General features: G+C 40.2%; 1 protein-coding gene across 3 annotated transcripts in view; it reads right to left on the reverse strand.

Annotated features, from left to right (window-relative positions):
• Window positions 1–718: 718 nt before the first annotated feature.
• LOC128697013 (E3 ubiquitin-protein ligase SH3RF3) overlaps window positions 719–16,789 on the reverse strand; it is a 264,822-nt gene continuing 248,751 nt past the window's right edge. For all 3 annotated transcript variants that reach the window (XM_053788516.2, XM_053788514.2, XM_053788513.2), the window contains one exon: window positions 719–1,151. In XM_053788516.2, the coding sequence (XP_053644491.2) occupies window positions 985–1,151 (167 nt within the window). In that variant the 3' untranslated portion in view covers window positions 719–984. The remainder of the gene's footprint in view (window positions 1,152–16,789) is intronic.

Genomic DNA, 16,789 nt, shown 5'->3' on the forward strand with positions numbered 1-16,789 from the left:
CAAACTACGAATTCTCTGCATATTACTTACACCACAAATTGCCATCAGGCATGACATCTCCACTGCCTCCAGCCACCTCTTCGCTGTAACAGTATGTTGGTACCACTATACTCTCATACATTCCCTTCTTTGCCTCCATGGATAACATTCCTTGTTTTCACAGATACCTCACTGCACCGCCCATTTTTTCCCTTTATCAATTCTATGGTTCACCTTGTCTTTCATAAACCCATCCATCTACTCGTCCACTCCCAAACATCTGAACACAATCACTTCCTCCATACTTCCTCCCTCCCTCCAAACTTCCTCCTTCCCTCCAATCCAATATCCAGTCTTTCATTACCCAACTCGTTTGGTACCCTCAACACCTTGCTCTTAGCTATGTTCACTCTCAACTTCCTTCCTTTATACACCCTCACAAATTAATCCACTAACCTATGCAACTTCTCTTCAAGGGATTGAAAATTGTATGAGGTGGAAATATTTTGTAGGAAAAATATATTATGAGTCAATGATAGAGTAACCTGACATGATGAATATGATTAATATGTACTGTGTGGAATAATCACAACAATTATTAATGCTAGTAAAAATGTGTTCACGACAAGTCATGGTAATAGAATACTTACATACTCTTATGACTGCAATGAGAAGCTATATGAAACTGATCTATCTCACCGAATACAGAAAAAGAATTAAAGGAAACAGTGGCTTCATGATGAAGTTCCTCTCTACAAAATGTTTATCATTCCATCTGCCAGTCATGTGCCATTTGTCTTCATTAAGTAATGTGATGTTTACACATCACTATCACCTGGCTGAGATGAGTACTTCAGGTAGCTTTAAAAAGGTTAGATAAATACAGGAGAATGAGTGGGTGTGAACAGAGCATTGCTCCTGTTTTAATGCTAGGTTCTTAAGTCTAAATTTAAAAAGGAACTGTTTTTATTGAAATAATATGTACTGTACATGGAAAAATACTGCTCACCTATGATTAGTGGAAAATCCCTGTGGAGTGGATGATGAGGCATGCCATGATGCTGAAGTGTGTCCAACTGAGCGGTGTGTTGAACCTTCAATGGAAGAGCTAACAGATCTGGGAGGTAATTCAGGTGGCAGTGATGAGGGAGGACTGCTACCTCCTAGTCCACCTGTTAAAATAACTAGTCAAAAGATTACATTCATAAATAAATATGCAAATATTTAAGAAGTTTTCTATTAAATTGCAAAAGGAAAAGCAACTATAGTATTAACCCTTTCACTGTCGGTGCCGTAGTACTACAGCTTGCAAGCCAGTGTTGTTGCTGTAGTATTACGCCAAAATTCTAGCAGCCTCAAATCTAGTGGGAGAAAGCTGGTAGACCTACATGTGAGAAAATGGGTCTGCGTGGTCAGTGTGTGCAGTATAAAATAAAATCCTGCAGCACACAGAGCATGAGAAAAACAAAAACAATGACCATGTTTTTGGTTTAAAATGCAGACTTTGACATGTATTTTCATATGGTATTTATGGTTGTATTCTTGTTTTCTTGGTCTTATTTGATAGAATGGAAGATATATTACAGAAATAGAGATGATTTTGATTGGTTTCATGATGAAAAGTACCTCAAAATTGAGCTCAAAGAAGTGGAAATGTTCGATTTTTGCTGATATTCAAGAGTAAATAAACAATGTCAGCGTCCAACATGTGTCCAACTGGCCAGTCTAATATGCAGTCACGAAAAGGTTGACATTATTTATTCAATTAATACAATAATGCAGTAGTCTGCATAACAGTAAATCTTCTGTTTTTCGTGTGAATAAAAATTCAAAATGGAAAGCAAGAGTAATAGGAGAGGGGCCTGGAGATGTGGTTAATGAATAGAGAAAATGTTATTTTAGTGCCAGGAATATCTGCATTGTTTATTTTGGACTTAATTTTGAAATTGGCATCTTTTGAAATGTGTGAAACTGGCCAAAATGCCAATTTTTTACCACTTTATTGGGTAGTTAAAATTGGTAAATGGGAGGTTTCTTGTACTCAGTCGATAGAACAAATGGAATTCTAGCAAAATAGCTATGAGTTTGGTTGACTGTAACAATGAAATTGGCCAAAAATAGGGCTCAGAGTGAGCAAAATCGCTGATGCATATATATAGCTGAGACACTAACTTCGCAACAGTGTAATTCTGTAGGTTTATCATTAAATTTTGTACTTTTGGTATCATTACCCTATTACCATCAGGAAAAGGTTCTCTATCATTTCATAAGAATTTTTTTTTTTTTTTTTTTAAATTCTTCAACAGAGAGAGCAAGTTTTGAGCAGGGGTCTCGACAGTGAAAGGGTTAAAAACACACACACAGCCAGGAGCTATGACTCGACCCCTGCAACCACATATAGGCAAGTACACAAACACAAATAAAAAAACAGTGCCACAAGGTGAGGTGACACTAGATAGCTATCGTCTCCTGAAGCCTCCACACAGGAGTATTTTATAGAAAACTTTTAGTGAGACAGCACTGGTGAAAAGTGAAAGCCAAGATCAGATAAGCCAGACAATAGCAATACAGCAAGGAGAAATGGACTCAAACAAATCCAAGAAAGACGAAAGCTAGGCAAGTCAAACAAAATGGAGAAAAAGGAACAGAATAAATGAAATAAAATAAACTACCACCTCATTTATTATAAACAACTTAAAAGGACAACAACAAAAAACTCCAAGCTACTGAAAAAAGTTTTGAGCAGAAAAATAAATCTTTGGCTGCACTGAAAAACCCATATCAAAGACAGAAAATAAGAAAATACTGTATGTTAAAATGGTGAGATTACAAAATGTCTAGGAAAATTCAGAATTGTAGAACATTGTAGGATGCATCATAAGTGTATTTAAAAATAAGAGACAGACAAGAACTAATATGCCTGGGTCATACAGAATATTTCTTGTGTTAGGAACACAATTTTTTTTTTTAACATGATGGCTATCTCCCACTGAGGCAGGGTGACAAAAAAAGAAACATTTTCACCATCATTCACACATAATCACTGTCTTTATAGAGGTGCCTATATATGACAGTTTGTATGTTACTCCAAACAACCAATATTCCAAACCTTTCCTTTAACCCTTAAACGGTCCAAACGTATATACAGCGGACCCCGGAGTTTCATGATTAATCCGTTCCAGAGGTCTGCCGACTGGTGAAATTCACGATTGGCGAATCTATTTTCCCCATAAGAAATAATGAAAACCCAATTAATCCGTTTCAGACAGACAAAAGTATTAACAAAAAATAATTTTTTTAAAGATTAAATACAGATTTACATACAGAAAAAATGACAAATAAATATAAAGCACTAATAAAATGGATAAATGAACATTTAACATCACACTGAACCTTTATTGATTCTTGTTGGTGTAGGAGGTAGGTAGGAGGCAAGAGGAAGGAGAGTTTATTATGCTTCAATATGATGCTAATATCATCTCTACGGCTTATTTATCTATCACAATTCATCTAATATGACATTATAAACAATATTAATAACAGAGAAACATGATATATACTCTAGAATGAATAAATTTTATTTTTTTATTATCACACTGGCCGATTCCCACCAGGGCAGGGTGGCCCGAAAAAGAAAAACTTTCACCATCATTCACTCCATCACTGTCTTGCCAGAAGGGTGCCTTACACTACAGTTTTTAAACTGCAACATTAACACCCCTCCTTCAGAGTGCAGGCACTGTACTTCCCATCTCCAGGACTTAAGTCCGGCCTGCCGGTTTCCCTGAACCCCTTCATAAATGTTACTTTGCTCACACTCCAACAGCACGTCAAGTATTAAAAACCATTTGTCTCCATTCACTCCTATCAAACACGCTCACGCTTGCCTGCTGGAAGTCCAAGCCCCTCACACACAAAACCTCCTTTACCCCCTCTCTCCAACCTTTCCTAGGCCGACCCCTACCCCGCCTTCCTTCCACTACAGACTGATACACTCTTGAAGTCACTCTGTTTCGCTCCATTCTCTCTACATGTCCGAACCACCTCAACAACCCTTCCTCAGCCCTCTGGACAACAGTTTTGGTAATCCCACACCTCCTCCTAACTTCCAAACTACGAATTCTCTGCATTATATTCACACCACACATTGCCCTCAGACATGACATCTCCACTGCCTCCAGCCTTCTCCTCGCTGCAACATTCATCACCCATGCCTCACACCCACATAAGAGTGTTGGTAAAACTATACTCTCATACATTCCCCTCTTTGCCTCCAAGGACAAAGTTCTTTGTCTCCACAGACTCCTAAGTGCACCACTCACTCTTTTCCCCTCATCAATTCTATGATTCACCTCATCTTTCATAGACCCATCCACTGACACGTCCACTCCCAAATATCTGAATACATTCACCTCCTCCATACTCTCTCCCTCCAATCTGATATTCAATCTTTCATCACCTAATCTTTTTGTTATCCTCATAACCTTACTCTTTCCTGTATTCACCTTTAATTTTCTTCTTTTGCACACCCTATCAAATTCATCCACCAATCTCTGCAACTTCTCTTCAGAATCTCCCAAGAGCACAGTGTCATCAGCAAAGAGCAGCTGTGACAACTCCCACTTTGTGTGTGATTCTTTATCTTTTAACTCCACGCCTCTTGCCAAGACCCTCGCATTTACTTCTCTTACAACCCCATCTATAAATATATTAAACAACCACGGTGACATCACACATCCTTGTCTAAGGCCTACTTTTACTGGGAAAAAATTTCCCTCTTTCCTACATACTCTAACTTGAGCCTCACTATCCTCGTAAAAACTCTTCACTGCTTTCAGTAACCTACCTCCTACACCATACACTTGCAACATCTGCCACATTGCTCCCCTATCCACCCTGTCATACGCCTTTTCCAAATCCATAAATGCCACAAAGACCTCTTTAGCCTTATCTAAATACTGTTCACTTATATGTTTCACTGTAAACACCTGGTCCACACACCCCCTACCTTTCCTAAAGCCTCCTTGTTCATCTGCTATCCTATTCTCCGTCTTACTCTTAATTCTTTCAATAATAACTTTACCATACACTTTACCAGGTATACTCAGCAGACTTATCCCCCTATAATTTTTGCACTCTCTTTTATCCCCTTTGCCTTCATACAAAGGAACTATGCATGCTCTCTGCCAATCCCTAGGTACCTTACCCTCTTCCATACATTTATTAAATAATTGCACCAACCACTCCAAAACTATATCCCCACCTGCTTTTAACATTTCTATCTTTATCCCATCAATCCCGGCTGCCTTACCCCCTTTCATTTTACCTACTGCCTCAAGAACTTCCCCCACACTCACAACTGGCTCTTCCTCACTCCTACAAGATGTTATTCCTCCTTGCCCTATACACGAAATCACAGCTTCCCTATCTTCATCAACATTTAACAATTCCTCAAAATATTCCCTCCATCTTCCCAATACCTCTAAACTCTCCATTTAATAACTCTCCTCTCCTATTTTTAACTGACAAATCCATTTGTTCTCTAGGCTTTCTTAACTTGTTAATCTCACTCCAAAACTTTTTCTTATTTTCAACAATGAATAAAATTTGTCATAATGTATGAGAGGAGTAAATGGTGTTAAGTGTTGTTGTTGGGTTTAAGGGCTACCACTGAGAGAAGCCGTGTTGGTGGCGGTGGAGGCTTTGGTCACCACCACACTTAAACAATATATGTAATTTATAAATAAGAAATATTTACATTTTAATTTATAAATAAGTTTATTCAGGTATACACAAATAAAGTTACATAGATTATCATACGTAGTAGCATATGTGTAAAGTACCCAGGATAACCCAAAAAATTCAAGAGTGACATATTTTCATTGGTGTCCTTTTATATTTACACTTATACAATGGACCCCCGCATAGCGACTTTAATCCGTGCAAGAGGGCTCATTGTTATGCGAAATGATCGGTATGCGAATGAATTTTCCCCACAAGAAATAATGGAAATCAAATTAATCCGTGCAAGACACCCAAAAGTATGAAAAAAAAAATTTTACCACATGAAATATACATTTTCCTACACACAAAGAGAAGGATACATGCACAATAGTAGAGTAGTACATGCACAATATATATTGTGCATGTACTACTATACTAAATGAAGAATAAATGACACTTACCTTTATTGAAGATGCAGCAATGACTGATGAGACACTGTGTCCTGGGAGTGCCTTTTCCTCCTGAGTACTGTAGGTCCTGTTTGGCATTTTCTTCCAGAACAGGCCTTATCACACTGTGTATGCCACTACGATTCTTAAATCTCTCAAACCAACCTTTGCTGGCTTTAAATTCACCAATATGAGCACTAGTTCCAGGCATTTTTCCCTGTTCACCTGGGTGTTAGTCGACTGGTGTAGGTTGCATCCTGGGAGACAAGATTAAGGACCCCAATGGAAATGAGTTAGAAAGTCTTCGATGACACTGACTTTTTTGGGTTATCCTGGGTGGCAAATCCTCTGGGGTTAATTGTTTCTTGGTATTCTCAATAAGCCACACCAACAACGGTGCTACAGCAGCAGCAGCAGCAGCTGACAGTGCTACAGCAGCTGACAGTGCTACAGCAGCTGACAGTGCTACAGCAGCAGCAGACGATGCTACAGCAGGAGCAGACGGTACTACAGCAGCAGCTGACGGTGGTACAGCAGCAGCAGCAGCTGACAGTGCTACAGCAGCAGCAGACGATGCTACAGCAGCAGCAGACGGTACTACAGCAGCAGCAGACGGTACTACAGCAGCAGCTGATGGTGGTACAGCAGCAGCAGCAGCTGACAGTGCTACAGCAGCAGCAGACGATGCTACAGCAGCAGCAGACGGTACTACAGCAGCAGCAGACGGTACTACAGCAGCAGCAGACGGTACTACAGCAGCAGCAGCAGCAGCTGACGGTGGTACAACAGCAGCAGCAGCTGACGGTGCTACAGCAGCAGCAGCAGCTGACAGTGCAGCAGCAGCAGCTGACGGTGGTACAGCAGCAGCAGCAGCTGTACCACCAATAGTAGCGATGGTTGATTGGGGTTTATTATACAACCTGGCCAGCTCGGAGACACGCACTCCACTTTCATACTTATCAATGACCTTTTTCTTCATCTCTATAGTAATTCTCACCCTTATTGTTGTAGGGTTGGCACTAGAAGCTTTCTTGGGGCCCATGGTCACTTATTTTGCAGATAAAATCACCAAAAACACTGTAATAATACGAAATGTTCCGATTGTATGCTTGGATGTTACCGCGGAGGCTGGCTGGTAAACAATGCCACCGGCGGCACATGTGAGGCTGGCTAAGGGCGCACATTGGACGCGTCTCGGACGAACAGCGGTGAGCGGGTTTTTGAGCGGTATGCGAGGCAAAATTTTTGCGATAAAAGCGAGCGGTATGCGGATTAAACGTTATGTGATGCCGACGGTATGCGCGGGTCCACTGTATTTACTTTTATACTTACACTTTTATATTTACACTTACCTTGGAGGAGATGTTAGTTTAATTAGTTAGTTTCAATCAATCAATCAAGTTTATTCTCTACAAGGATTACAATGCGGGGTTTACAGATTTTGAATATTGTGTGGCTTACATGTTTTAAAATACTAATTAGAGAGGGGGCCACTAGGACACCTAGCATGGCTAGGCCTTTCGGGCAGACTTAGATTAATTCTAAACTTAAATTATTACAGATTATGGTATTAAGGCTAAGTGACTACATTATAATTTGTGAGTTTAGCAATGTGAATGCTTTTGTTTTGGCACAATACATAGTGTCTATATTGGAGTATCATAGGCAAGATTATGACTAGTTAATATTCATCATTTTAAGATTAAGATTCATATTTCTGTGTTTATAGTTAATGGGTGAGTGAGTGTAAATGTGAACCACCAGGTGGTTTACATGTAGTTAGTTGACGGGGTGTATCAGGGAGATAAGATGTTTTCTAACTGTAGTTTTGAAAGTGATGAATGTGTCTGCAGTTTTAGAGTTTTCAGGTAGGGTGTTCCAGATTTTAGGCCCTTTGACACACATTGAATTTTTGTAAAGGTTTAGTTGGACACGGGGAATGTCATAGAGATGTTTGTGTCTGGTGTTATACCTGTGGGTCCTGTCACAACTATCAAGAAAGAGTTTTAGGTCAAGGTTAATATTGGAATTTAAGGTCCTGTAGATGTAGATTGCACAGTAGTAATTGTGGATGTTCTCAACAGGGAGTAAGTTTAGATCTATGAAGAGTGGGGGGGTGTGTTGCCAGGGATGGGATTTAGTGACTATTCTTACTACGGCTTTTTGTTGGGTTATTATTGGCTTTAGATGTGTTGCTGCAGTTGATCCCCAAGCACAAATAGCATAGGTGAGATATGGATAAATGAGTGAATGGTAAAGTGTGAGAAGGGCAGTTTGTGGCATGTAATATCATATCTTGGAGAGGATCCCCACCGTTTTGGATACATGTTTTGTTATGTGTTGGATATGGGTGCTGAAATTTAGGTTGTTGTCGAGGTATAGACCTAGGAATTTGCCCTCATTATGTCTGGCGATTAGAGTGTTGTCGATCTTAATGTTAAGTTGCACAACACCTGCTCTGCTACCAAACATAATGTAGTAGGTTTTGTCAGTGTTAAGTACGTATAAGTTTATTGGCTGTCATCCAAGTCTTTGATGAAGGAGATGTTGGCAGAGGTTTAGGGTGGTGGAAGATAGCAGGGCGGTGTATGTTCAGCGGTCCTATACACATCCAACAACATTGGAGAGTTACTCTCATGTTGTTTTTCTATCGCTTACTTGCTTGCTACACTGTTAATTCTACACTTGATTGCTGGCTGGAGCTATAGTCTTTATCGATACCTGCTGCTTTAGTATTATACATATTGTAGAATCACTGAATCACTGCAGAAGGCACATTCTCCCCTCTCTCTTCCTCCTCTACTTTAGTACTTTGCTATGAGTTTTTTCTTGAATTCTATCATGTTTCTCACCTTCTTTACCAAAGGGCTGGCACTAGGAGCTTTCTTTGGGCCCATGGTGGCTTATTTAGCAGTTGCAAGCACAAAAAAAAAAGAATTATTATGAAATGTGTTGTATGAACCCGTGGGGTGATGGTCACATGCTGGTAAACAATGGCACACTGAGTGTGAATAGTGCAGGAGACTGGCTTTGTGTGCGTGCTGACGGGCAGATGCATACCAGAAGGTCGCCGAATCACGAGTCCAATCACGAACCATGAAGCTAAATTTTGCCGAAAAAACATACCGAAAGTCAGAATTCATGAAAGTCACGGCTGCCGAATGGCGGGGATCCACTGTATATGTTCTCTCGCCCAGTGCCCTGAATATTTTGAAAAAATAAAAAACTAGTTTTTTTTTATTGAAATAGAAAATATTTCTAAGTGTTATAGGATTAAAATCAAAAAATAGGGTCAGTACTTACTGAGATATGAGGCTGCAAAGTTGGCACTTAATGCTCACCTGACAACATAGTCCTGCCGCTTGCAGAAGTGTTGCCGATATACCTTTTTTTCTCATTTTTATATTTTATATAATTTTTATGTTCTGATAATTACAATTTACAGTAGGGCCCCACTTTAGCGCGTTTTGCTTTATGGCATTCCGCTAATACGGGCATTTCAAATTATGACCAAAACTCTCTGAATGGCTTCCCCCACCTGACTTTCTAATACGGTCACCGTGCCCCATCCGGTTTGTTTACATTCTCCCCGATGTCTAGAAACTCCAAAATTTCAAGTGTTTTTAAGTTATTTCATATTTTATATACAGTGGAGCCCCGAGTTTCGTGATTAATCCGTTCCAGAGAGCCTGCTGAAAGTCGAAATTCACGAAACTCGAAACCATTTTCCCCATAAGAAATAATGGAAATAAAATTAATCCATTCCAGACACCCAAAAATATTAAAATAAAATAGATTTATATACTGAAATCAATGAGAAATCAAGTACATGCATATAAAAAATAATAATAACATTACACTTACCTTTACTGAAAACTTTAGGTAGCAAGTCTTTATCTGGGGTTACTTCCCTTCTTCTTTTAATGCCACTAGGAACAACTTAAGAGTCACTGGACCCCTGTCACACAAAATATCTGTCCAGAGAGGTCTTTTTCTGGCATTTCTTTAAGATTTTCCTGAAGTGGGACACAACACTGTCATTGTACATGTTGCAGATATGGCTTGCTTGTTTCAGCTCGGTCAGGGTGATACTTTTCAACAAAACTTTGCAACTCATTTCACTTGGCACAAATCTCCTTAATCTTTGAAGAAGGCACCTCATCCACTCCCTCTTCCTCCTCCTCTGAAGCAAGTTCCTCGGCTGTGGTCTGATGCTGTTCCAGTTGAAGCTCTTGCAGTTCCTCAGTTGTTAGCTCTTCCCTGTGGTCCTCCACCAACTCTTCCACATCCCCGTCACTCACCTCCAACCCCATGGACTTGCCCAATGCCACAACACCTTCCACAACAGGCAAATGGTCAGCAGGGACAGGGTCTGCCTCAAACCCTACAAAATCCCTCTGGATCGTGTTCCTCACTTTATTTACCAAAGGGCTTGCACTAGCTTTCCTTGGGTCCATTATGACTTATTTAGCAGTTGCAAGCACAAAAAACAATGGATTATTATGAAATGTATTGTATGAACCCGCAGGGTGATGGTCACGTGTTGGTAAACAATGGCACACTTAGCGTGAATGGCGTGGGAGACTGGCTTGGTGTGCGCGGTGATGGGCGGATGAGTACCGGACGGTCGCCGAAACATTAGTCTAGTCACAAAACTCGAGGCCAAATTTTGCCAAAAAAAAACTCGCCGAAGTTTGAATTTCATGAAAGTTGAGGCTGCCGAAACTCGAGGGTCCAGTGTACACTCTGATAATTATAATTATGTATACCTGTACCTAAATAAACTTACACACTGTGCTGGGGTACAGGTACACATTAAAATCAGCAAGAATATCTTATGTCTCGAGACACCATATTAGTAATAATAATAATAATAATAATCAGTCTCATTGAATGTCGTATATTACGTTAATATACATATTTTCATTAATCCATCTATGATATTTTTTCAAAATTATACAATAAACGCGATACATAACATATAAAGATGATAAATACACCCCACAGTAGAATAAATAAACAAATATGAGATGTGGTAGCCAGACGACTTGCACGAGTGATGGCAAGAATAACATTTCCTCTAATCCAACATAAGAGAAAATGTGTTACTGGGGGTAACTGAAGAAAATTACTCCTTTCGTACGTCAGTAAGTAAGTTTATTCAGATGTACACAAATACAGTTACATAGATTATCATACATAGCAGAATATGTGTAAAGTACCTAGGATAACCCAAAAAAAGTCAGTGTGACTTATTTCCATTGCCTTCACTCAGAGCTTTATTTCTTCTAAAAATGGTGTTACATGAGAATGGAAGTGGTGTTCTTTATTTATTCTACCGCATCAATGTAGAGACAACTTGTACACAATGTAACTTGTACACAAATCAGACGTGTACACCTGGTTTGTTTACAAAACTTGCGTTCGCATGGTTTGTTTACATAACTCTGTGTCTGTCCTCCCTCATGTACTCTCTCTCTCTCTCTCTCTCTCTCTCATTTATTCGTTTTATCTCGTTTACTCACCCCTGACCCTACATTAAGACCACAAATATTTTAAGGTAAGGAATGAGTGAACTGTATATGCATTTTATTGCTCTGGGATGCTTAAAAGTCATAGAATATTATGAGTGGGTGGAATGGCCTGGTATGGTAGCCTGGCTGGCTACCATACATAAGAACATAAGAAAGGAGGAACACTGCAAGAGGCCTGCTGGCCCATACTAGGCAGGTCCTTTACAATTCATCCCACTAACAAAACATTTGCCCAACCCAATTTTCAATGCCACCCAAGAAATAAGCTCTGATGTGAAAGTCCCACTCAAATCCAACCCCTCCCACTCATGTACTTATCCAACCTATATATGAAACTACCCAAAGTCCCAGCCTCAATAACCCAACTAGGTAGACTGTTCCACTCATCAACTACCCTATTTCCAAACCAATACTTTCCTATGTCCTTTCTAAATCTAAACTTATCTAATTTAAATCCATTACTGCGGGTTCTCTCTTGGAGAGACATTCTCAAGACCTTATTAATATCCCCTTTATTAATACCTATCTTCCACTTATACACTTCGATCAGGTCTCCCCTCATTCTTCGTCTAACAAGTGAATGTAACTTAAGAGTCTTCAATCTTTCTTCATAAGGAAGATTTCTAATGCTATGTATTAATTTAGTCATCCTACGCTGAATGTTTTCTAACGAATTTATGTCCATTTTGTAATACGGAGACCAGAACTGAGCTGCATAATCTAGGTGAGGCCTTACTAATGATGTATAAAGCTGCAGTATGACCTCTGGACTTCTGTTGCTTACACTTCTTGATATAAATCCCAGTAATCTATTTGCCTTATTACGTACGCTTAGGCATTACTGTCTTGGTTTAAGGTTGCTGCTCACCATAACCCCCAAGTCCTTTTCGCAATCTGTATGGCTAAGTTCTACATCATTTAACTTATAAGTACTAGGGTTATGGGCACTTCCAAGCTTCAGAACCTTGCATTTATCTACATTGAACTGTATCTGCCACTTTTCTGACCAAGAATAGAGTTTGTTTAAATCCTCCTGAAGTTCCATAACATCTACGTTTGAATCAATTATCCTACCTATCTTTGTGTCATCGGCGAATTTGCTCATATCACTAGTAATTCCCTCATCAAGATCATTGATATATATTATAAACAACAACCACACTTGATTTCTTACAATAAATACTACTTGTCTACAAATATTTTAAGGTAAGTAATGAGTGTACTATATGTGTATTTTACTTTTTTATTGTTTTTAATGCCTAGTTCTATTGCTAACTTAATATATGTTGGTGTAAACTTGTTATCTAGTATTTATATGCATTTATAAGTGGAAGAAGGTGTTCCACTTCACGGCGATTTCCGCTTTATGGTGGTAGCCTGAAACCTAACCTGCCATATAAGTGGGACCCTACTGTATAGTAGTTCTTGTCATTTCATAACCAATTTTTGTTCTGACACTAACATTAGGTACCGAAATTGTACTCAAATTGTCACAAACACATTGACAGGTGGACATTTACACCTGCCTTGGTCATTTACTATTGTCTAGGAATATACATGTATATAAAGTATTTATAGGTCCCAGCAATGTTTTGGATACATTGGAGTACAGAAGGAAGAAGAAGGAAGAAGGACGAAGGAAGTCTCAGTAGTACCAGTTACCAGTAACCAGTTACCAGTGTCAGTAGTAGTGACTCACTACCAACTGTCTGTGTGAATCACTTGTTATTATTCACTGTTACAACTGATCCTAGCATGTTTTGAACACTGCTCACTCTCTAGGAATCATCTTGTGAGTCACTTGAAGGATAGGGAGTCGAGATGCAGGTCAGGCTTGGCGCTTCCCATACATTCCGTTTTAATATACTTCATTATTGCCTACAGCACGTTAATACTTGACGTGCTGTTGGAGTGTGAGCAAAGTAACATTTATGAAGGGGTTCAGGGAAACCGGCAGGCCGGACTTGAGTCCTGGAGATGGGAAGTACAGTGCCTGCACTCTGAAGGAGGGGTGTTAATGTTGCAGTTTAAAAACTGTAGTGTAAAGCACCCTTCTGGCAAGACAGTGATGGAGTGAATGATGGTGAAAGTTTTTCTTTTTTGGGCCACCCTGCCTTGGTGGGAATCAGCCAGTGTGATAATAAAAAAATAAAAATAATAATGAGTATCCTAACCCAATTCCATGTTTCGGAACCCAATGGGACAAATTGGTGGCAGTTTTGTGGGCGTGGATTTACGGGTATTTCCGCAGATATCAGGAGTTTAAGCTGCATGTGAGTGGTGCCAGCATCCCCCAGGCTACCCGTCATCTCCAGCAAGCTTCTTCCCTCACCCGCCTTAACCGGTCGCCCCAGCCTGCAAGCCAGTTGCAGCCGCCTCTCAAGCTTCCTGGCTTAGTCCGTGTGCTAATTGCTTCAATCTCTGAGGGGTTGACCCAGATTTTGCAATTAAGCCAGCCAGTAAGCCAGTCTGTGGGAGAGAGCGCCAGTTTGTAGCCTGCCTCAGTCTATCATCCAGCCTGTCTCCTGTCATCTACCTGCTCCTTCATGCTGTGTGCATTGTTACATGTCTTCCAGTCAGCCATTCTCGAGGGTTAAGCCAGCAAGACAACCCAGCTTCCTAACCCAGCTGAGAGAGAGAAGTAAGCCAAACAAGTTCCTCTGAAGTATTGTCTCCAATATCAATTTGTGCTACCAGTTGGATGCTGGTAAGAGTGGTCTTCACCATCCCTGTGGCATATTGTGCCTTAATTTAAGCCACCTGGAGTTTTCTTGTGAGAGGTGAGATTTAGTGAGTGCCAGTAGGCCAGGTTGTTCCGCTGCTCTCACCACCACTCACTCCCCGCCTCATCTACCTGCTGTGTTCTTCGCCTTTCTACTGCTCACACACTGGGTCAAGAGCTGTATGTCACTTGTATTTCACCTGAGCGCCGCCGTTAAAAGCCTAAGTGTGCGAGTCTTCAGAAAGCGCATTTCTTCACGACAACATTGAGAGTGAAGGACGAATCATTGCCTGCCCACAGGACCATCTCCTTCCCCTCATCTCCACCACCACCACTGTCCACCACCACCGCCGCTGGACTTCATTCCACTGTCAAGTTATTTTCTGTTTAGAGATGTTTGCCTTTGCATTTAAAGACATTTGCATGTGTGAGACATTTACAGTGAATTTCTTGTATACTATACACCTTGTGTTTTCAGTGTAGACTCAGTGTTTTCTTTGACATTATTTTTGCATTATTTTTCTGTGTTATCATTCATCTTTTGTGTTTCATTTCTATATTTTTATCTGTGTTCTTTTATGCTACTTCTCTGCCTGTAGTAAGTATTATTTTGTAGTGTACAAGTTTATTCTTTATTTGAGTGCAGTATTTTATTCCTTACCCCAGTCATTCACTCAGTGTGAAGTAATTCATTATTTTTTTTTACCTTGTTTTCTTTCAGGATTGTATTCTCCAATATTTGTCATTATTGCAATTCATGCAGTGCTATTCACCCCAGTACACTAAATTACCCATTTATTTCTGCGTGTACTGTTTTTCTATGTCAAGCAGTGTCTCATTCCCTTGATTTTTCTCGCAGACTCTTGCACCATTATTTTTATGCCCAGCGAGTGCATTCTTGCTGTATCTATCACAGCAAGATTTTGAGGCAAGAACAATTAACCGATAAGTGAATAATCCTTGTTGTGTGTGCCTGCCACTCGTAAGTGTTACTCTTCGAGTTCTGTATCTTGAGTCATTATTATTCATATTCATATTTCTTTGAACAAATTCACTCTTAGTGTAATTTTCACTTCTTTTTAGCACAAAGTGTTATCTTTACTCTGAGTAAATTGTTCTGTTTAATTTACAATTAAGAGTTGAAGTGTTCAGCCAGTCTTTCTTCATATTTTTTTATTACTATTTAGCCTGCAATCAAAGAACTAATGCCACCTGCTTCTGTGTGTGCTTATGAGGCTAATCCTCTAACTGTGATGATGGAACCACTTACAGCCCTAAATCATGTATGTGCCCTTGTGCTCCCGTGTATCAAAAGTAATTTCACACCTATACCTCAGTCCGCACCACCTTTCGTAGTATTCATAGTACATTCAGTAACCATAGTCAGCGGACTTGTTACAACTGTGGTTTCCATGGCCATATTGCAATTAATTGCCCTGATAGTCACCCTAAGAGGCATCGTACTGATGATGAGTACCAGTCTGATCTGCCGTACTGTACTTATCACAGAATACATGTACATGGACATGACACATCTGAGTGCAATGCTCTCTACAATTTTCAGTACTCTAGATCTTTCCATGCCCGTTCCAATCACAGAACCAGGAGGGGAAACAGAGGTCGTGGTTCTCAGACTAACCAGAAACAGGCTCATTCTTCCAATTTGGGGGAATTCGAGTGCCCCAGTCCAACTGTCCCATGGTGACAGTAGGTGATAATGAGTACACCATCCCTGTTCACAATTCCTTTGAAGCCTTAAGCAGTCTCGAGAATGCAAATCCCGCTGATGATGTTGCTTCACACGTCTCTGACGTAAATGATTTTGGGGATGAAGTGGAACAAACCTTTTCTGATGACAACCCTCCTTTTTGTTTGCACATAACTTCCAATGCAACGATAGGTCCCATAGTGAAAGCATCTGTTCATAATGTGCCCGTTCATGTGTTCATGGACTCTGGTGTGCAAGTCAATATTATCAGGTCTAGTCTGTTTAAGGACAAGCAGTTATGACATGTCCTTCTTGTAGAACCGATTCATGTGTCCTCCTTTAGTGGAGTAGCTGGTTCTAACCTGCATGTCCGAGGTCAGACTTCCCTCACCTTTTCTATCCAAGGTAGAGACTTTACTGCTTCCTTCCTTGTTCTCGACCAGATTACTTCCCTTGGTGATCTTCTACTGGGATTTACTTCCATGTGTGACTTACGCATTGTGCTCGACCCTTACCGATGGCATGCCCAAATTGATGACTTGATCGTACCATTTTGGGGTTACCAGCTTGGATCCAAGATCTGCCATACTGCTGCAGAGTACAACGTTCGGATTAAGTCCTTACAAGCCAGTGCATTTTCCAGTAGCGTACCCAAGCGGTCAGGCACTGGTGA

The sequence above is a fragment of the Cherax quadricarinatus genome, chromosome 49 (genome assembly GCF_038502225.1).
Source record: "Cherax quadricarinatus isolate ZL_2023a chromosome 49, ASM3850222v1, whole genome shotgun sequence".
Classification (NCBI taxonomy): Eukaryota; Metazoa; Arthropoda; class Malacostraca; order Decapoda; family Parastacidae; genus Cherax; species Cherax quadricarinatus.